At 40.9% G+C, this 23078-nt stretch overlaps 1 protein-coding gene across 1 annotated transcript in view; it reads right to left on the bottom strand.

Annotated features, from left to right (window-relative positions):
* gmds (GDP-mannose 4,6-dehydratase) overlaps positions 1–14818 on the bottom strand; it is a 218111-nt gene extending 203293 nt beyond the window's left edge. The window contains exon 1 of the mRNA XM_050054237.1: positions 14571–14818. Coding sequence (XP_049910194.1) covers positions 14571–14669 — 99 coding nt within the window. The 5' untranslated portion in view covers positions 14670–14818. The remainder of the gene's footprint in view (positions 1–14570) is intronic.
* Positions 14819–23078: the final 8260 nt, after the last annotated feature.

Raw genomic sequence — 23078 nt, 5'->3', positions numbered from 1 at the left:
TGGCCCATTTGAACGAGATGGCGGAGAAACAGCGCAAGTGTACCCATTACATGCATTCGTTGCAATGAAACGCTGTCATTCACATGCCTACGTGACTACAAAGAGTAACGCTGATGATATTTCGTGCAAGACTGTCATGTTGTTATTAAGTTTATTTCATTCACAACCCGTTGCGTTGTTCAGCGGACTGTCGGTGATGTGTGGCTGTTAAATGTGCAGCNCATGTTGTTATTAAGTTTATTTCATTCACAATCCGTTGCGTTGTTCAGCGGACTGTCGGTGATGTGTGGCTGTTAAATGTGCAGCTGCTCATGTCCAGAACCACACGTGTTGATATAACACCACGTGCACACACACACACACCCAAACACATTTGCCCATCATTAATTGTCCTGCATGTCATGTGAGTGGAATGTTTAATAGCTTGCTGGTAATATTAATTAGCCTATTAATATTAATATTAATTAATATTATTACTTTCATGTTGTTGTATGCTACTGTCATTACCGTCTGTCCTGCATCTCTCTCTGTCACTGTCTCCCTCTCTGTCTCTGTCTCTGTCTCTCTCTGTATCTCTCTTTCTGTCTCATTGTGTCATACGGATTACTGTTAATTTATCATGCTGATCTGTTCTGTACGACATCTATTGCACGTCTGTCCGTCGTTACGGCTTTGATCAGCGAATATAATGAGACCTGTGATGTACCCATAGTAACGCCAGACGCTGGCTGCTTTACGGAGCAGATCCAGTGGTGCCGCCGTCCTCAGGAATGGACGTCGCTTCACGTGACGCTTCAGAGTAAGGCCGTCTCATGTCTCTTAAACCGACAATGCTCGCTCATTGCTCCTAGTGCTAGCTCCTCGCATTTTTTCCTAGGTGGGAGGGGCTAAACAGCTAGCAAAGTCAGCTAGGTAAGATAACTAGCAGTAATTTAAGAGACTTGGGACGGACCCCGTGTCTCAGCCTTCTCTTGAATAGCCTTGGGGCGCATCCGTCTGACGTCACACACCACACCCGGCGCACTAACGTCTCATACCTACATCAACCACACACATAGACAGCTCCACACACACACAAGCCACACACATCAGGCTCAGCCTGTAACATAAGGCTATTTAGTTTGTTTAATAAAAGGACAAGGTATAGACCTGTTCTATAGGAAAGGTAACCTTAAATGACTTCTGTTGTGATCCAATATGATGGTAGGGGAAACACTGCCGTATGATAAGAAAGGGGTCCGGTGGAAAGCGATCACAGATGCAGTCGCCATGTATATTGCAAGAGATATGGTGCCCATATATAGGCTACCGTGGAAAAGCCGGGGTTTATTCACATGCTGAAAGTTTTGGACCCCAGGTATGTGCTACCAGGCAAATATATATATTTTTTTAAATAGGAGGGGGAAAAAATCGATTTAAATTGTGAATCGGATTTTTTGTGAAAAAATCGGAGATTTTTTTTTAGGCCATATCGCCCAGCCCTAAATAGCACAAGTTATTATATTTTAATCTGTCGCTATCAGGTCAAAATATTTTACAGCAAAAACAGTACAAAAGACACACACATATCAACATCCAATGGAGTGGGTGCTGGACCAAAGAAACATCTGTTTTTTTTACTTTGCCAAAATATGTTACAGCCCTTAATAATTACTAATTGCCTAATAATGGCGTAACAAAACATATAATCTCTGGCAATATTGAACATTAATATTTGACATTAATGTCGCATACAGTTCGCTGCTGCCGAGAAGGGAAAAAACGGCAGCAGTGTTTTAATACAGTGTAGGATACGGATTTAGTATTATACTTTACATGTCCAGAGGAAACGTTCAGACTTTCGTTAAGCAAAGACTGCAACTGTCTGGTTGGGGGATGTACCAACCAAGAGTCCAGAACAAAACAGTTTGGTGTAATGTTACACACAGATTGGTGTCCACTCAGCTGACAAGGTGTAAAGTAGTTACCTGATTAACTAGTTAGCTCATGTAACATTGGGAAGACAGTATCATAAGAAAGGGACATTGTTTATTTACTTAGCTACTAGTATTGCGTCTCACCAACTAGGTAACAACATGAAGTCAAAACTTACCAGACTCAAACCAACACAGCACCATCACCTGCTGAGATGCAGGGAGGTGCTCTAGGCTTGCATTTCAGTCTGCTAACGTTAATTGCATAACGTTAATCACATAACTGTAACTTACTGACGAACTAACTAGCTAACGCTACCTTGCTAACATGGCAAACAGATGGGTTAACAGCAACAGGTTTAATGTTATATTGGTTATACCAATAACAGAAAATGGTTGGGTCATTGTTTAACGTTATTTATATTCCAGCATGTATTTCACAAACTAGTTTGTAACTTACCGAGAGGAGACCGCTAAATCCTCAACAACCGTGTATTTCGCTGTGACGCACTTTTGTTCATGTGCTGTCTGCACACGGCTCCACAGTGCTGAGGGCACTGTTAACAATGGAGTCTAGCGCGCTCTGCTGGACAAAGTACGTAATTACATCATTGTTGAATTCCCCCAAAGGTTTGTGTACTGTTAAAAAAAAAAAAATCATATCGGTGTATATCGAAAAACATGTACGCCAATACTGATATATCAGTGATAAGACCATATCGGCTGAATCGGTCGCACTCTATAAAGTTTCTTATGCGTTCGGTGAAGTATATGTCTCAAGTATGGACAATCATTATTGTGTCTTAGGTAGGCTACAAGTACATAGCTAATAGGATAATCTTAAGCAATGCAAATTAAAAAAGAGAAACATTAGAGACCAGTGACAACAGAAAATTAGGGTGAGCATCAATGTGGTTGTTCAAAGGTGGACAAAGGACTTGTAAGTAAGGCAGAAGTTGTTTTCTGTTGAATAGGTGTGGTAAGTGGCCTACTTGTTATCATTCTATCTATGCTTACGCCAACAGATCTCCAAATGTGGTATTTTATGAGATGTTTTAGAGAGGTCCCACCAGGAAACCTCTAAATGATCTTTTAATACATTTCTTGGTGAAACTGGCCAGTGTAGTGATTTGTTGGAAAGTAAACCTGTACATTGTTCACTCCATGACACATTAATGGACATGACAAGAAAAACTCTTTTATGGAGTTGGACCTCAACCCTCCTGAAACCTCCACACTGTTGCTACACACTGTGTCCTGGGATCATTAGGTATAACATCCACATGAATTACGAGCTTTGGGCAGACATTTGGGCCAATGTGTGTGTGTGTGTGTGTGTGTGTGTGTGTGTGTGTGTGTGTGTGTGTGTGTGTGTGTGTATTGGTGTGTGTGAGAGAGCGAGCCCTGTCAATAAGGTCTTGTTCCCCTCACCCATGTTACTCCTCGTCTTTTTTCCCTGCTCAGACTTTCCGACCGCACATTCTGGAACACTCTGGAACATTCCGAACTAGTCATGGCATTCATCCCTCAATCCCCCTCACATATGTGCGTGTACACACACACTAAACACACACACTCATACTGCCAGCCCCATGTGTCCTCTCCAGGTCTGGGGGTAACCGTTGAGGTGGAGGGCAGGGAGTAGTGAAGGGAAAGGGTTTAGGAGGCCTGGATGTTGGAGGACACCCAAGAACCTGCACTCAGTACTGGGGCAGGAACATGGCTGCATTGGCGCATGCTCCTAGAGAGGCTGTACAGGTGGGCGAAGTCTGACATGGAGCAATTTGCCTGTGGAAGCTTTACCCTCCCAAACGGATAACTACGTGCTGGAAAAAAACGCTGGTAGTTGTTCAAGTAGAGAAAGCCAAGACTTTATCTCTCAGGTTAAGTTCTCAGTGAGTAGTCTTAAACCGGTAGTAGCTGATTTATAGCCACTAGGGGGCAGAGGAAAACAGGCCGACAGACAACATTGCCTTGACATGTTGCAGGTAGTGAACAGTGGGTTTATCAGAACTTGTCTGACGAAAACAGCTTTACCGTGCTGTTGTAAACAGGGCTGGTGTAACAAAACAAAAGACAACAAAACCTCATATACATGTTCTTTTTTCTGGCTGCTGATGTGGCTGTTATTTGTAAGTATTGAGGCATGCATCAAGCCATGACAGTGACCCTAAAAGTACATTAGCTAAATAGAATCAAGCCATAGCTATTTTTATTATTTAGACCTGTGCTTTTCCTACTGTAACATGTCAAAATGTCATGTTAAAAAAAGGCCTACAGTCAGTCTCCATGACATCATCATCCACTAATGAAGACTGTGAGGCATGGTTAAGAGGCGTGGAAAATCTAATATGTGAGGATAGTTAAATAAAATCAGGTGAAAAACGGTGTTTTCTTGATTACATTGCCTTATATACTGTACCACCTAGCTGTGGCTTAAACACTCTGAAGAAGGTGTAAGCCAAAACATGTGGCTGTTTTTAGCATCTTTTTACCCACCTGAATAGGCTTTTAATTTGGATTTACACACTTCTCACTTACGTCATTGTTTTTGCTTTGAAACAAAGTTGAATGGGCTAAAGCATTAGTACAATCCTCTACAGACTCACTGCTAGCCTTTTTTTTTCTTGTTATATAAAAATGAATGTGTGCCTATGTACTACTGAAATGTTTTCTTAATATAATTTCAGTTCTGCAGGTTGAGCTTTCAGGTTGTGCGGTCGTTGGCACTGATACCCAACCTGTTTCTGCCTAATCCAGGGAGGGAGGAGATGGGCACGGGCACTGGCAGCCCCTTGCCCGTCCCCACGGTGTTCAAAGCTCCGGCCGGTGTCATGTTTTCCTGCCCCTGTGCCAGGGTCAAAGCGTTCCACGCCAGACCAATATGGAAAACAAGCCTGAAGAGCTGCAGCTCTGTTTCAAAACAAGAAGCTCCTTTGAGGCCGTATTAGCCCATAAACCCTGGCCTCACCTCGCTGTTTCCTGTTATGGGGAGCTGGGCGCTTGGTGGGAGCGGGTGGGGGGGGGGGTCGACACACACACACACACACACACACACACACAAAAACACACACAACTACATGCTCACCTGCCAGGTCAATGTCACACTATGAACTTCTCAAAGACTCACTTTGGCCTTTGACACAGTGAGATCTCTCTGCTCTATAGCTACATGAAAATAAGCCCAAGGGCTGGTTCAGCAACAGTACAGTGAAAGTTACTCGAAGTATAAGACAATGTTTGTCTCGTATTCAAATACTGGTGTTATGAAAGTGTTACGTGAATCCCTCCTCTAAATGCCAAGGATTGTCTGCAGTAGCATGAATCGTCTGCAGGGGGCGCAAGAGTGTAAAAAACTCATGAGCTGCATATAGTTTCAGGTGTGAGCCTTTTCCTAATCTTACACAGGGGTAGTAGGGGTTAGGGTAAAATCAGAATAATTTTCTGAAATTTGATACTTTTACTTTCATGTTTGAGGAATCTATCTACTTTAGTCCTTAAATGGACCTTAATTCTTTTAAATTATTTCTTATATATGTGAAAACAATTGACAAGTGTGCACATGTTGCATATTTTTAGGGTACAAAAAGACAACACATTACAAATCAAAAAGAAGATAAATCTAATTCCTGCCAGTAATGTAAAGGCATATACTGTATAATCCAACACACTAACCATGTTCAAAGATCTTTAAAAATAATTCTTAGACATTTTAAGGACTGCAGTGTGCAAGTGGAGCTGTTTGGATGCATAGCTTTGTGTGTGTTAATATACACTTCTCAAAATATTAAAATTAAGGGAAAACTTAATGGTCACAGTAAAACACCAAGTCAATTAAACTTCAGGGGTATCAATCTGTCCATTTAGGAAGCACAACTGATTGTGAATCAGTTTCATCTGCTTTGGTGCAAATAAACGTGACAACAGGTGCAATGGAGAGGAAAAAGCAAGAAAACCCCCAAAAAGGGAATAGTTTTGCATGTGGTGGCTACACACTGTTGCTCTCTCATCCTTCCTGACTGATTCTTCTGTAGTTTCGTCCTCTGCTAGTGTCCTTGTCACTACTGGTAGCATGAGGCAGAACTTGCATCACATCAGGTTGCACAGGTAATGCAGCTCCTCCAGAATGGCACATCCATACATGCGGTCGCAAGGAGGTTTGCTGTGTCTCCCAGCATAGTCTCAAGAGCATGGAGGAGATCCCAGGAGACTTGCCATTACACGAGGAGAGCTGGACAGGGCCATAGTAGGGCATCAATCCAGCAGCAGGACTGGTATCTGCCCCTTTGTGCGAGGAGGAAGGGGAGGAGCACTACCAGAGCCCTACAAAATGACCTCCAACAGGCTACTGGTGTGCATGTTTCTGACCAGAAACATGAAACAGAGAAGAACCAGACTCCATGAGGGCAGTATGAGGGTCTGATGTCCTCTAGTGGGACCCGTGCTTACAGCCCAGCACTGTGCAGCTCCATTGGCACTTGCCAGAGAACACTGCCACTGGCGCCCCGATTTCTTCACGGATGAGAGCAGGTTCACACTGAGCACATGTGACAGTCAGTGGTGGTCTGGGGAGGCATATCCTTGGAGGGCTGCACAGACCTCCATGTCATAGCCAACGGTACCCTGACTGCTGTTAGGTTCCAGGATGAAATTGCCAGAGCGGTTGTCAGACCTTACACTAGTGCAGTGGGCCCTGGGTTCCTCCTGGTGCAGGACAATGCCTGGCCTCATGGGGCCAGAGTGTGTAGGCAGATGACGAAGGCAGTGATGCCATTGACTGGCCCTCTCGTTCCCCTGACCTAAATCCAATTGAGCACCTGGGATGTTATGTACCTGTGCATCTGATGCTGCCAAGTACCACTACAGACTTTACTTTGATTTTCGGTGTGATTTTGAATCCAGCCCTCAGTGGATTGATGATTTTGGTTTCCATTTACCATTATTACATCATTGTGTTCTCAACAAATTATACAGTGTACATCAGTGAAGATTTTCAACTTGAATAATTCATTCCTTAACATCTGATTTGTGATTTAAATGTTCCCTTGATTTTTTTTTAGCAGTCTATTTCAAATATTTTTCATGTCTGTTTCTTCATTTTCTGTATTTTTCTGTCCTAATTTTCAGAAAAATACAATAGGCCTTTAAAAATGTAATAATCAAAACAATTCTATTAACAATATTACATAAAACTAGAGAAAACAAATGGTGAGACAGGGAAATTCAGATAGAATTAATGAAACAGGAGACGGTGAAAGGACAGAGGGGGAAAAAAACTAAAGCTGATGTTGATGTTAGACTAAATCAGTCCATGTGTCTGAAATATGTTCACTATGTTCGCTCATCAGAACTGCCTCCCTGAGTGCTATCATTAGCTCCAATCAACATTCCCATCATTATCACATCATCATCTCGTGGTTTCATTAAGAGGATGGGTGCACATCAATATCAGTAGGTGGCACTGCTGTGTGTGTGTTTCTCACAAGAAAGCTGGGAAGTTTTTGGTCTTTCACTTTAAAACTATTTCTTCTATTGATGTGCTGCTTCTGCAGTGCAGAGAAGAAAAATAATCATGTCACTCCAATATGTTTAATCGCAACAAATGCCTCAGACACTAGCTATGTGTTTTTCAATGCCAGTGCCAACACAATACCCGAGTTTCAGGACAATCTAAAACTCTTCATACCTCACTTCAAGAATTATAAACTTGTTTCCACAAAAAACTTTTTTCATTTCATCATTTTCTACCCAAGAAAAGAGTGGAAGAATCAGTAAAATTCTGATTGCAATGAGTGTTTTTGAGAATTTCTGATGAAATATTTACATTTATATACCATCTTTTCAATGACATATAATGAAGTTCTTCATCTGTTGTCATGGAGGTCACTTTCACTTGGATGGAAAGCCTAAATGTATACTGTGTATAGGCCAATTACATTGCAATATGTCCTATCCTATCCTGTCTGTAATTACCCAGGGCCCAAATAGACTCAGATGTCCAAAACCCATATTCAGTTTACTACCACTAGAAACCAAAAAAGTAGCAAATATTCACATTTCAGAAGCAAGACATTGATTTTTTTGGCAGTTAAAGATATATTTGTACATACTAGTAAGTGTGCGCAAATATAATGTAGTAAGTAGTTCAAACTTCTTTAACTAATAGGACTATCAACCAATCAATGTCATCTTCAGCCAAAGCAAAGGAGGGAGTCTGTGATGTCTTTGCACAAACTATGAGTTTAGTGCCCCCTGCTGGTGGAATGATGAATTATTGGGACCTTAACCAAATCGTATCACTAGAGACGCTCTGTGACCTTAAGTACCTAATCAAGGTTAGGTCGCCTGCCTAGCATTAAGGCAAAAAATAACAAATGTAAAGACCAAAATTTAAAGAGCGTGGTCTGTGTGCCTGGAGGCACTGTGCATGTATTTATGCAAACATAGAGTTCATGGCTGTACGTGCGTTTGTCATTGTGTGTAAACTACAAATTATTCACTTTAATGTGCTTTGATTAGACCACAAGGAGCAGCTGCTAAGCACGCCACTGGTCTGCAATTAGGCCTGAGATGGTTTAATGATGCTGTAATCACAGCCCACAACGTATACAAGCATATGCACACACATAAACACACACAGACACACAGCAGTAAGTAGGAACACTTGGTGTACTATGAATCTCTGTCTCCCCCCTCTACTTCAGGAAATCAGGTTGGTCACTGGAAAAAATGACGAGAGCTTCCTGGTATCAATATGACTTCCTGTAATCTTCATTTCACTCACTGAACGTACAGTACGCATATAAAACTTGAGTTTGAATCCATATCCCTGTGTTCACTCCAGCTGAACTTACATCTCTTCCTGTCTAACTACAAGTTACCAGACTTCATTCAGATGAGGAATCAGCCTTGAAGGAGCCATCAGCAGCCATTATGAGCGACAGAGGGGATGTGTGCACAGATTCTTAGCTTTATGATTATTATTGCTGGCATTCACTCAAATTCTATCCTGTGCTGCTAACAGAGGAGTCAGTGGAAGGAGGCGAGGACGGAATGAGAGAAGTGTAGAAGGATGAAGAAAAGAGACTCGTAGGATGAGCATCAAACAGCTCGGGGGGGTCATATGGCGGTGCAGCCTTGTTTTCCCAACCAGAGGGGCAGAAGAAAGACGTGTGAACCTCAAAGCCAAAATAAAGTTTTACCGTCGAACAACACAGAGGCTGGAGCTGTCCTCTTCATAACCCCGGATCGTAAAACAGCACCATGAGCCAGAGCCCCTGCCCGGCTCTGCAGCTCTGCCTTGGCACTCAGGTGGTCTCCCATAACTCACACCCTCTCACTCCGATACTTCACACTGAGACAACAGTCAAAAATATTCAGACTGAGCAGCATGCTGCCCTGAAATATATGAACAGTTCGCCAGCCGATTTATGGCATCACTGTGACCCTGACACCCCAGCTAGTGACTTCTGAGATGATCTATCCAGATGCTGCTTGCCTCCTGCCTCACAGTATTCAACGGTATCGCCATGATCAGTGATATAAAAATGAATTAACACTGTTATTCTTTGTTTTTTTGTTAAAGACAGTGAGGGGAGGAGGAGTTTTGGAAAGTGCTGCTTGAGAGAAGGAATGTGAGATACTGAAAATGACTTTCCAAGACCTCTGATCGTGAAGGGGATAGGGCTGCATTCTGGGAACGGTCAACTTACAACTTTCACCTCAAACAATTAAACAGTCCCCAGGTCTCTGCTTATTTGCCCTATTTTGTTTGAAAATGAACTCCCAGAAACTAACAATGCCCTTCTTGGACACACATTTAAACACCCATATTCAAATGCAAACTGAGATGCAAATGTATCTGACAGGTTCACACTGCTGTCATCGTTCGAGAAATAGCCATGCTGAGAAATTTAAATACAGAAAAGCTAGCTTACACATTAAACTTTCTGAAGAGCATCAACCCACTTCTTTATTGTAGAGATGGCCAAGAGAAATGGTTGACCATCTTCCATGATGGCTCTTCAATTCTATTCCAAAATGTATTCCCAATATATATAAATATGTAGAACATTATGCAATATGCATTTATAGAAGATTTTATGTCAGTGCAATTGAATTTGTAGGTAAAATATCAGATTGGAATGCCTGACAACTATCTGACGAACCAAAGAACTTGTATAAAAATCATGTAAATTCCTTGCAATGGCCAAACAAAAAGAACAGAGCAGCAGGAACAAGGAGCGAGAGAGAGAAAGAGGTTGGTCTTTAAAATCAGCTTTTATACTCTTGGTGTCTGTGGTTTCACAACAAATAATAAAAATACAAAGACACACATTAAGCATAATTACAACCAATATCAAAAACCTAAACCCAAACTATGACACATTAATGTTTGCAATTAGGGAATCATAGACGCATTAATGGACTTAAAAGCGTGTGATATGCAAATCTGAATACTGACTACACTTAAAGGTGAAATGAACCACAAAAGCTGTTTTAAATCTGCTTACATAAGGCAAGGTTTTAGCCTCAGTCTCTAACCATGATAGTGAATGGACTTAGGCATGTTTTACTCTCAGGGTAGGTTTTTCATGACAATCAATTTGGGCCTTGTCCTTTCTCATTGTAACCATGACAATGACACAACTTCCTGACCTCCAGGCACAGAAACAATGACAAAAAAGCCATAGTAGTAAAATGAGAGCAAACACGCTTGACAACATCATCACTCTTTCACTTAATATTTAACGTCATAGTGTCATTTAAAAACTGACCCATGCTGATGTAATTTACTCTGTAACTAAATACCAGTAAGGCCAGTTCTGCCAAGCTACCACTCCTCTATATCCATTGTTTAGAACTTTTGCTTGGATAATGATCCTTTAGGTAAAGGTCACAATTATGTCTTACACAATGACAAATGTTTCCCATCACAGTAGCAGCATGTTGTCAAACAGGAAGTCCTTTTGAAGTCAACCTGGTACCTGCCTTCCCATAGATCATATACAGAATCACCTAGATGTTTCCTAAATTTTCTTTAACAATGACTGAATTGTGTCCATAGAATAAACACAAATAATATAACAATCCTCCATTTAAGGCCTCTCAAAACACAACTAGTATGGTCCAAAGTTTGACACAGACCATACATTACTGCTTATAAAGTCCATCAAATGGCTTACTCTCAGACACATCACATACATACACTGTCAAACAGATGATTATCTTTATTCATGTTGGCCCACACATCCAGTCATTTTGGTCGAGGTCATGAGCAAACTGTCAAGGACTCTGAACCTCAGCATCCTCTCTACCCTTACATTTTCCTCTTATATTCCTACATAATTCAGACATTGCTTTGGAGTGCATGCAAACAGCTTGTTCCTGCTGCCCCCAGATGGACCAAAAAAAAAATCAATTACTGCAGGTTTTACCACTCAAAGGAAGATTGTACATGTAAACTGGTGGGATCTAATTAAAATATCCATTATTCACTGATTTAATTAACATTTAAAAAATTTTTTAACAGCAACTGAGTAACATAAACCTAAAGGACCTTATCTTATACCAAAGTAAAGTGTAGCACAGCACAGGACAACTGTTATTGCTAGTTTCAGACCAACACAACTGTCATATTCATGGCCAGTATCCACACTGTGGAGTTAGCATGTAGCCCACAGTAACGAACTGCACTCCCTTAAGAAATATTATCAATTTTTTTTTTAAGTGATTTCAGAGAGAGGCAGACAGAGGGATCTAGATCTATCTATAAAGGGATCTTTAGCTATCGTTAAAGCCTATGTATAGGCTACAGGTGACAGTGTAAAAGTGAACCACCACATCACTGGCGATCCAAACAGAAGATAATGAATATAAAAAGGAAACTTTGCCCAATTTCAACCAGCTGTGCGTCATCACAGTGTGTGTGAAAAAATAGTGTTTGTCTATGCCTGTGACGCCAGCCACCAGTCCTCTGGTGCCGGACAGGCGGGGAGCTCCATGGGAAGCTCAACAGCGTTCATCTGCACACACTGCAATGACACACAGCTAGTTGAATATTGTCAGTTTCCCTGCTTCCCATCCCTGGTTCCTCTGAAGCAGGGTAGGTCTTTATTCAGTGTTATAATCATTAAAAAGCAAAATCAGCATACTTAGAATTTAGAAGGATATAACTTTGGTAGTTTTCTAACACGTGCGGAAGAAACGTTTATCCCCTTACACCCTCTCCAGGTAACAAGTATCATTAATATACGTGCCCAGCTCAAAATCCACATAACGAGCCTGAAAATGAAGGAAATCTGAAATGATTGCATGAAAATATATGGAGCATAGCTGTGTACTTTTTGGCCCTTTGTTGGAGCTGGTAGATGCTACACTGTGATTGGATAGTCTGCGTTCTACGAGCGGGACACCATGCACCATTGACCAACAAAACACCTATGAATATGTCCACAAACTGTTGACTTTTTAGGAGGGCTGATATCAACTGTGCTTTGTACTCTATGTGTCTGAGCTGACAGGCACAAAGTAAATATCTTCAAGTAGACTTTACTTCTGTGTATTGTTATCTCTTATTTTAGGACTAGAAGGAAGTAGACTGGGTGGTTCACAGACCTGTAATCTTGACTTCACTCACTGAGGGTACAGTATGAATTCTAAAACTGGTTTTCCTATACATATGTTGCAAACACTGTGAGAGACATGCAGTTGGAATTTAAGGCAGCAAACACATTTGTCATACATTAGCTCTTATCATGTTATCATCTGTTTTCCAAATTAATATGTATGAGCAAGCTGCAAGATTACAAAATAAGCTAATGAAGTTTTTGTTTTTGCTCATGAACATCACTTTGGTTATCTTATATGAGACTTTGTATAAAATTGCCACATTGTGATTTATATCTCTTATAACATTATAAGGATTTACACTATATTGCCTTGTCTTATTCTACAACCTCCACTTGGATCACCTGACTCAACTGTAATAAAAGTAAGTTGCAACTATTGTGATAACTGATTGACTCTTTAAATAACTCTCCCAGCAAAATCGCAGACTTGCTGGTTTCATTTACTGCTTTTCTGTGCCATATAGTACACTGAATATCTTTGAGATGTCGAAGTAGGGAATTTGAAGAAGTCACCTTGGGTTCTGGGAAATTATAGTCATTATCACTATGGTATTACATTTTATGGCAAATCAATTAATCAATCAATCAATTAAGTTTTATTCAAATAGCACATTTCATACAAAGTCATTTCAATGCGCGTTTACATACAACATGTGTGAATAAAAACAAATTAAGTCTTGAGAGTAATTAAGAGAGACAAAACAATTAATAGAGACAATAATCAGCAGTATAATCAATAATGTAAACAATCATTTGTTGCAACCCTATATATTCTATATAATGTATATACTGTAACAAGGATGTCAACCGCATTGCCCAGCCTTATTCTACATACTCCACACATCACTTTTGGGTCATGATTCTGCTCTATTTTATTCATTTACCATTCAGTGTAACCTAATTAGTAATAAATTAAGAGTTCAGAGAAAGTAGTTACAAGTTAACCAGAAGGAGTATATCGAATCACAAACATGATATAATAATGTCAAGGATGACACCACAAACTCCAGGACGTGGTCCTTGATTTAATGATAGCACTAATGCAGAAGTGCAGGTGTCAGTGAGGCATCATACATAGTACAAACCTATTAGCATCAAAATATACCTAAAATACTTAAAGTAAAAGTTCTTATTGTGCAGAATGGCCCATTTTAGAATAATGAGGGTCTATTATTGAATGATAATAATTGGTGCATCGATGCATACATTACTTTTATGTTGCTAGTGGTAGAAGTGGAGCTTATTGTTTTACTTTATATACTGCTGGGTAGATTGTGCATTTCCCCAATAAAGTCTTACCTTTATCCACAATAATATATCAAAATGTATTTTTTAATTACATATTGCATTATAACTCTGAATTTGCAAAGTAACTAATGACTATATGTATCAAATAAATGAGTGCAGTAAAAAGTACAATATTTGCCTCCAAAATGTAGTGGAGTACTGTTATAAGTATATAGCCTTGTAGCAGAAAAGCGAAGTACTCAAGTTAAGTACAAGGACCTCAAAGTGGTACTTAAGTAGGCCTACAGTACTTGAGTGCATGTACATAATGTCCACTACTGTTTAGCTGCTACAGAAGGGATATCAATGGAAAGGTGGCTAATGTGTAACCTGACAACTTCCTTGTAGTGGGAGTATGTGTTTGAGATAAGAGAGACAATGGGAGAAGAAAGGATGGCTTCATGGAAAACGTTTCTCCTCTCTTCTGGCAAGATATGTCAAAACTGAACGGTAAACAGCTTCAGGCACAACTTCAGTGTAACTTTGTTAACCTAAATCAACAGAGGGAATTAGCACACTTCAAACGCCAGAGGTAGAAGACAGAAAAGATATAATTTCAGGGCAAATGGAGATTTAATAGTGACACACTGAGTTTTTTAAGCACCTGACATAGGTGTAAACGCCACCGGCAGTTTAAACAAGCATATCCCCATGAAATAAATCACTACAGAGATCGTTAAAGTGTTTTTCGACAACAGTCTAATTAGCTAGGTGTGCCTTAGGTATGAATGAACCTCACCTGCCCGGTGATGCCTGTGATGACGGCCACCTTCCTCTCTTTCTTCAGCTGTCCGTTCACCGCGGAGCTAACGTTAGCAGGCTCGGAGCACAGGGCCATGTCTTCTCCGCTGGATGTTTAAACTCAGCTGCCACACCGACCGAAAGAACGGACAAAAAAAAACCTGCCTGTCCGGTGTGTTGAAAGTGAGGGTACCGACAGGTCTCCTCAGCATCCGTAAACCAAACTACAGTACTACAAAGTGCAGTACGTAGCAGGAAGCGGCTGACCGATCAGCCAATAGGAGGAGAGAGAGTGGGAGCAGCGGAGGAGGCTTCACTAAAGAGAGCAGAGTCTCTGAGAGGGCTGCGGGTCTTTTAGCACAGCGCCACTCACAGGACGGAGGGAGAAAGTTAGCTTTCTGTTATATCAATGACTGGTGTTTTGTGTAGCTATTTGTCAGCAGCAATGGTGAAATGTGACTAAGTACATTTTCTAAGGCAGTAAAGGCACTGTACTTAAATATGATTCTGAGTTATTTGTACTTTACTTGAGTACTTTCATGTTATGCTACTTTATACTTCTACTCTGGCAGCAGTGTGAGAGTCATGGTATTTTCTTTTTTTTTTAGTTTTAACACCACACAGCCTGCCCTGCTCACAATTAAGCTACTGGACAAGCAGGTGGATGCTCCATTACTGGCCTGGACCACCAACTACCTCACAGGTTGAGGGAAAAGTGTCTCCCTTCTTGTTTAACGTAACACCTCAGACTTCAGAAAACATTATCGCCCACAGTCCTGCCACCTGCAGAAGTTTTCAGATGACTCTGCGGCTATAGGCTGTATCAGCTGGGGACAGGAGGCTGGGTACATAAGTGTGGTGGACAGTTTTATGGAGTGGTGTCAACCGAATCACCTGCAACTCAAGTCAAGTCAAATTTATATAGTACTTTACGCACAAACACTATTGATCAAAAGTGCTCTACAACACACACAGCAAAAACAAAAGGAAGGACACAAACAAAAGTTTGAGATATTATAGCGATACAATGATAACAGTGATAACAGAATATCACTACTGTTATTATTAGACCTATAGTAAAAACTATCCTCATTTTAATACTCTCATCACATTGTGACAGCACAGCAATAATGACATTTACATTACACACAGTTAGAGGCTAGTGAGTAAAAGTTTGCTTGAAGATGACTCTTAAAAATCTCAGTGGTGGGGGAGAATCAGATGGTGGGAGGAAGAGAATTCCAGTGATAGAGAAGGCCCTGTCCCCACAACAGTTAGACCTGGATCTCGGGACAGACAGTAATCTTTGGTCAGATTATCTCAGTTCTCTCAAAGTGTGATATGGGGAGAGGAACTTTACAATGTAAGAGTGGGCAAGACTTTTAAACACTTTGCAGAAAATACCAGAATCTTAAAATTTGTCCTGTAGCTAACAGGCAGCTGGTGTAGGGAGGCAAGAATGGGGGTAATGTGCCTCCTCTTTGAGGACCTTGTTAAAACTCTTGCTACTGCATTTGGACTAGTTGAAGACAAGACAAACAAGAGTGAGTAATACCAAAATGTAATGAGTTGCAGTTATCAAGGCGGGAGGATATGAAAGCGTGGATGACCTCCTCCTGGTCAGAGGTACAGAGAATTGATCTGAATTTGGAGATGGTGCGCAGCTGCATGAAACCTAATTTTACTACACAGTTGATCTGTTTGTCAAACTTCGATTCAGAGTCAAGTATGACTTTTTAACATGTAATTTAAATGATGCGGCTAATGGGCCAAGATGAGGAGAAATAATGTTGGTCAAATGCCCTGGTCCAAATAAAATAACTTCAGTTTTATTCTCATTGAGCTGGAGAAAATTGGCAACCATCCAGGATTTTATGTCATGAAGACAGTTATTGAGGTCAGTCAGTTTGTCGATGTTGATCAGCTCTGAGGGGAGGTAGATCTGTGTGTTGTCCACATAACAGTGAAAAGATATGTTATGTTTTTGAATAATGTGGCCTAGCGGAAGTAAATACATGAAGAAGAGAACTGGACCAAGTATGGAACCTTGGGGGACGCCACAGGAGATGGAAGCTGAGGAAGAAAATTAGTTGCTGATAGAGACAAGGATCTGTTGTATAAATATGAAGAGAGACAGTTTAAAGCAGAACCAGACACCCTGACCCATTCCTTTAATCTGTGAATGAGAAAAGCGTGATCTACTGTGTCAAAGGCTGTGGTTAGATCTAGGAGCAAGTGGACGGAGCAGTTTCCTGAGTCAGCAGCTAGGAGGAGGTAATTTGTTGTTCTTAGTTAGGCTGATTCAGTACTGCAAAGAGCTCTGAAACCAGATTTGAATTTTTTTTAAAAGCAGTTTTGGAGCCAGATGGGTTCATAAATTACTTTTTCAAGTATTTTCAAAAGAAAGGGACGTTTGATTGGTCAGTAGAGAATGGGGGATTAGTCTGTTTATGTAAGAGTGAAGGATCTAGATTCTGTTTTTTAGCAAGGGGCTGCACAACTGCATGTTTGAAATTTTGGGGAACATGGCTGGTTTCCAGGGATCTATTGATAACTGAAAGAATGCTGGGGCCGATGGTGCCAAAGATTTCTTTGAAGAGTTTAGTTGGAAACATGGCGAGAACAGGTGGAGGTCTTCATAGAAAAAACAATATGATAGAGCTCTGGTAAAGTAATAAAGTTAAAGGAATACCAAACTGCAGTGTTCTCAGAGACTATTTACAGATGGAATAAAACTAGCTCTGATATTAAGAATTTTGTGTCTGAAAACGTTTAGGAATTCCTCACATTTAAGGACAGAGGCTTTTAAGCAGGAGGAGGGAGTAGAGGAGGTGGCAGAGTTTAAAACACTAAAAAGTACTCTGGGATTATGACAGTTATGACAGCCTGCTGGTATTTACTCAAGAGACCCTACAGAATTTGAAAAGAGATCTGCAATTTGTCCCGCTTCCACCTTTGCTCTGCCCTTCTACACGCTCTCCTTATTTCTCTAGTATTGTTGTCAAGCCATGGTGAGGCTAAAGGCTTATGTTCTTTACTTTTAACTGGCGCAACACAGTGAATAGTGGCCAAATCAGTACTGTTCAATAATAAGACAAATATCTCTGTGCTTACATGAGATGGTGCAGCCTTACTGCTGGTAATGATGGGAGCTTCCCTGTGGGCCTCTGCAGACATAGTCGCAGTGGAGGAATTCATGATGCGGGAGTGGAGGAGAGCAGGATGAACAGGAGAAGTTTGTTGCAAATTGAGATCAAAAATGATAGTCTTGTGATCAGATAGGTGAAACTCTTGTGTCACAGTGTCGGAGACAGATAAACCAGAGAAGAGAGCTAATCTAGGGTGTGGCCCTTAAAGGGACATTGTTTAGCATTTTCAGTTGTTTATCGGCAAAAATCGATGTCTGCATTCATAAATATGTCATCATTGGTGTACTATTACCTCCACCAATAATCTGACTTATTCTCGTAAAAGGAGAATTTCGGATTTGTTTGTACATTGGGCGGGTAAGTCGTCTGGGGGGGGTTCCATAACGTTTCACCATCTTGAAAATACATCTGCCAGCAAGGCACATATAGCACTACCAGGGAATAGCCCCGCCTTCGGCATTTTCATTGAGAGCCAGGCCAACGCTGTGTGACTGAGAAGCCAAATGAGAGGAGCAAGAGGCACTTCGCTACAACCCCGGCAAATTTGAAAGCCTGCACTACTGCAGCATAACAAAGTCCCACTCTTAGAGCGTAATGCAGGATCATGCATAGGCAGCATCACAGGAGGCAGAATCCTCGTGGCCAAGAAAGCGCAAAAGGGAATCAAAAAGGCAACATGACTGGCGAATTAAAAAAAACGAGTGTCAACATCGGGGTAGCCTTTCTCAGGTGGAGAGAGCTGCTGAAGGAGAAAGGTAATGCAATCACAGTGATGCGAGGAGAGGGATGAGATGTGACACTTGTCAGATGTCAAAAGACAAGACATGATTGGTTTTCAATTTACACCTGCTACAACAGTCCTATGTTGTAAACACAGCCAGCATGGTGAGGAGGGGGTTTGTCAAGTCGCGTCGCGTGTGTCTGTGTAGGAGAATACTCCATGAAGTATCAGATGACATGGTTTCATCAATGTTATCACAGCTTTTTGGTACACAGCAGCTACCGTTGTTGCAATTCGAAACAGTGAGGTGCTAGAGCACGCTATCCGTTTGAATGCAATATATGATTTCACCGTTAGATGGGAGAAATTCCTACAGACTGTGGCTTTAACATGTGTAAGGCCATTCTGTAGATCAAAGGATTCAGGTAAATTTATAAAATCACGGGTCATGGATTCAGAGGGACAGCAAATGTGGATGTCACAATCTCCAAGAATGAGAATGTTGTCGAATTTCAGAACACTGTGGGAAAGGAGATCAAAAAATTAATATCTGGCCCAGGGCATCTGTAGGCCTATACTAGCAGGCACAAATCAGGCAGGGTGCCATCTATCATAACAGTCAAAGATTCAAAAGATGAAAAGGGGCCATAAAAGTAATGGAGCACTTGAGGGCATTAGTGTGAATTAACCCCTCCGCCTCATGCTAGGTTGTAATCTAGGTTGTTGAAAGTAAGAATTGCCTGGCTTCAGTGAGAGAGGTCATCAGGTACACGCCATGAATCAGTGATATAGAAGCAGTTTAGATTTTTTGACAGAATATAATCTCGACAGATAAGTAATTTGTTTGACAGTGATCTCGCATTCAGCAGACCAAACTTGGAGGGAAGGGAAGGGTAGGGTGGAATTATTGTGGGTTTTCTAATAATAAGATTGTCAGCGTTAATTGAATGAGATGCTTTAGAGACAAAATTACGGTGTCTGAGTGTTAGACAGACTGGTATGTGACTTACAGGTGGAGCAACTGACAGTCCATGCCCCATGAGTGGTAGAGGATAATTTTGACCAGGTGTTCCAGAAGTTTCACTTGTACCAGGAACCCTATACCAGTATCTTTACAGTGGCACTTAACATTGATTGTGTGTGTGTGTGTGTGTGTGTGTGTGTGTGTGTTACCTCATGGTGTCAATAGTCACTCATAGTATTCATAGTCAATGTTTGCAGAGAGCAGCTTTGACCCCTGCAGGTTTGGATGAAGTCCATCAGGTCTGTACAGTTGGTTATGATTCCAGAACAGGTCGAAGTTGTCAATAAAGTCCAGATTGCAGTGCAACTTCTCCTTTCAGACAGGTGTACAGTACGTTGTGAACGTTCAGTTCTCAGATTTTAGGGAAATGCATAGACATCACCCCCTTCAGTAGAGGAATGTGAAAATGCCTCTCGTGACAAACCTTGCACAGATACAAATCAGTATAGTCAAGGTCAGACATTTTAGGGTACATACACTTATGAGAAACACATGTTTAGTGGAGGGGGGCTTAAATTATTGCCTTCATTGTTACATAAGATCTTACATTAGACTGCACAGAAACCTACTGTGGGGCTACTCTAGGGCAATAATGGCAAAAACAATGATTGACCCAAAAAATTGATAAAGCTACTCATTTGAAACAGATATCCCCTTTCAAAGTACTTAAATAGACCCCTCAAATAAAGTATAACCAAAGAGATTTTGCCACCATAGGTGGCACCAAATTCTGACCCGGCCCATGAACTAGTATTATTCTTGTACATTTGAGCATGTATGGTAACATCTGCTCCAGCTGAGAGCATCAGTAGCACTGCTCAATGTCCCAGAGTGCACAGCATGATGAGAGATGAGATTTCATTACAGTCTTAAGTAAACATGATCGTATAAAAGTGGGGGGAAAACAAACGCCTGGGGTCCTGAGAAGCACAGCAGTCTGCTCATCCACCCTGCCTGATCAAAAGAGAACAACACACAGCTCTGTTACAGCTCGGGGCTCTTCTTCTTCTCTTCTCTTGTTTGGACGACAGGTGTCTCGCTGTGTGCTTCGAGGTATTTGACTCTCACTGTGTGTCCACTGCTGTGCAGAAACCATCATCCTTCACACATGTGTTGTGAGTGGGGGAACACTTACGAGTGCAGGGTTAGGTCCAACTGAGAGGAAAGTAGATGGAGGGTCACTCTCATAGAGCAGCTAGCAATCAGCACAGTTATACTTTCAAGTTGATGCCCCCCTTGGCATTGACCCTCGGGTGCATGAATACACAAACTGTGGTAAAAGCAAGTTTCTCAAGTGGGTTAGTAGTAACGAAATGGAAAATTACTCTCACTTTTTTTGTCCTCTTGCAAGTGTCCTGTGGATGTGAGACAGACACACCCTGAGAAAACCCATAGCTATATCTGCCACCATAAAGGAGCAGTGTGCAGGATTTCGTGGCATCTAGTGGTGAGGATTGCAGATTGCAACCTGCTGAAACTTCTCCCACGTGCCAAAATTGAACTCCTCCTGCATGATTCCTTCAGTGTCCATTGTTATAGTGTTTTTTACTGAGAGCCAAATTATCTGCAGAGTTCTCCCCTGTTTGCAGCAAGAGGAGAGGATCTGAGTATCTTTATGAAAAGTTTCGGTCCTGATGGAAGTGGCCTCTTTCAGGGTGACATGTTGACAGGATTGATTACGCGTATCTGCCTGTGTTTGGTAGCATCTGTCTAAGTGTTTAAGTGCTCAGATGGTGAATATCCATCTGTCCCATTCTCTATATGCCTTATATTCATTACTGCAGAACAGAAAATATGTTTCTGTGTAATTTACTGAAAGTTCAGACATAAATAAAAACAGATCTTGGAGATTTCATTGAGATGAGGTTGTGAAAGTATTTACCTGTATGTTAACTAAATTAATTTAGCTTAATTTCCTCTTCTCTTCCTGTTCCCAGAGCCCCTCACTTGCTTTAAAGATTTGACTTGCGCTGATAAATAAAAACTCATTTTGGGACAGCAATTTGATATTTTGATAGATGTGAAAAGTCATAAAGGGGTTTTATGTGACAGTATAAACCCAGAACCGTAGTCTGTTATGTTTATGGGAGAAGAAGTTTTATTTCTCGCTTAACTGACTGTAATATATAATACAGCCTTATAATACATCAGGTGATGAGAGATGCCTTCCAGTATCTCTTCATGATATTCAACTTCAATTTATCTTCTCTTTGTCTCTCCGGTACAGGCAGTGATCCCTCACTGCACAGAGAGGTGTTTGCTTTTCCAGGGGAATGATACAGAGGGGAACACAGTTGGATTTCAGTTGTTAAATGAGGATTTGATTCTCTGCAGCTGACTGTGTGAAGAGATGATGAACCCTTCAGTCAGTTATCATCACTTAACACAACCATTAATAAAGATATGTATGTATTTGTGTAGCCTGTCCTTATTCAGGTTACATGGTGGTGAGGAGGTTGTGTGGCTCAGGTTCTATCAATCAATCAATCAATCAATCAATCAATCAATCAATCAATCAATCAATTTTATTTATAAAGCCCAATATCACAAATCACAATTTGCCTCACAGGGCTTTACAGCATACGACATCCCTCTGTCCTTAGGACCCTCACAGCGAATAAGGAAAAACTCCCCAAAAAAACCCTTTAATGGGGGAAAAAAGAGAAGAGCAACTGAGGAGGGATCCCTCTTCCAGGACGGACAGTGGATAGTGGTTCTATGTGGTTAGAGACACTAGAAGTTGCTTGACATCCTCCTGGACCCATATTCTTTATTTATGTTGACATTCTATATATAATTTTTTTGTGTATGGGGAGTCTGGGGACAGAGGGTGTCATATACGTACAGACTGCAAAGTGCCTTGTGGCAAATTTGGAATTTGTGATACTATATGAATAGAACTGACTTGACTTGAGTCCAATCACATCAATAAATGGAATTTAATAATTTCTCTTCTTTTACAGTTCCTCAGATTGACAGATTAAATGATAGTCTGGGAATTAAGTGGTATAATACTGCTCCTCTTGATTAACAGCTGAAAGTCCCCAAGATAAAAAGTTGGGTTTTTTTTTTTACAACTTTCATTTTGTTCTTTTCATTCAATATGTATGATGCCATTTCTTCATTAAAAAAAAAAAATCATTCTATGCAGTAATAATGCAGTATCCATACAGGTACAGTGAGAGTAGTTATCCAGTAGCTAAACAGGTACAGCAGCACTGGTCCAGTATTGAGCCCCAGGGCCCTACATTGTTGAAAGGCATGCTGAGGGCCTCACAGTGTTTGTAGGAGGGAAACAGAAAAAAAGCAGCATTTCAGGTTTTAAGTGTGCAAGTAGCCAGATGGTAAAAAAAAATGGACCACTGACTACAGATGCTGCAACTATATGCAGATATCTGTTTATAGAGATTTCTGATCCTGCACCTCATTAATCCCTGTTCTAACCCCTGTTTTTTTGTGACCTTGCTACTGACTGCTGTCTGACGTTTAACCCTCTAGAAAGAAACAACATAGGGCTAAATAAGCAAATATTAAAATTCTAAATTGGAATTGGAGTTGGCTTTAAATTTAGCTTTTAATGATGCAATTTGCAATTGTGCTTCCTAATTTCAG

This window comes from Epinephelus moara, chromosome 10 (assembly GCF_006386435.1).
Source record: "Epinephelus moara isolate mb chromosome 10, YSFRI_EMoa_1.0, whole genome shotgun sequence".
Lineage (NCBI taxonomy): Eukaryota > Metazoa > Chordata > Actinopteri > Perciformes > Serranidae > Epinephelus > Epinephelus moara.
This window is presented reverse-complemented; position numbering and strand designations above follow the sequence as displayed.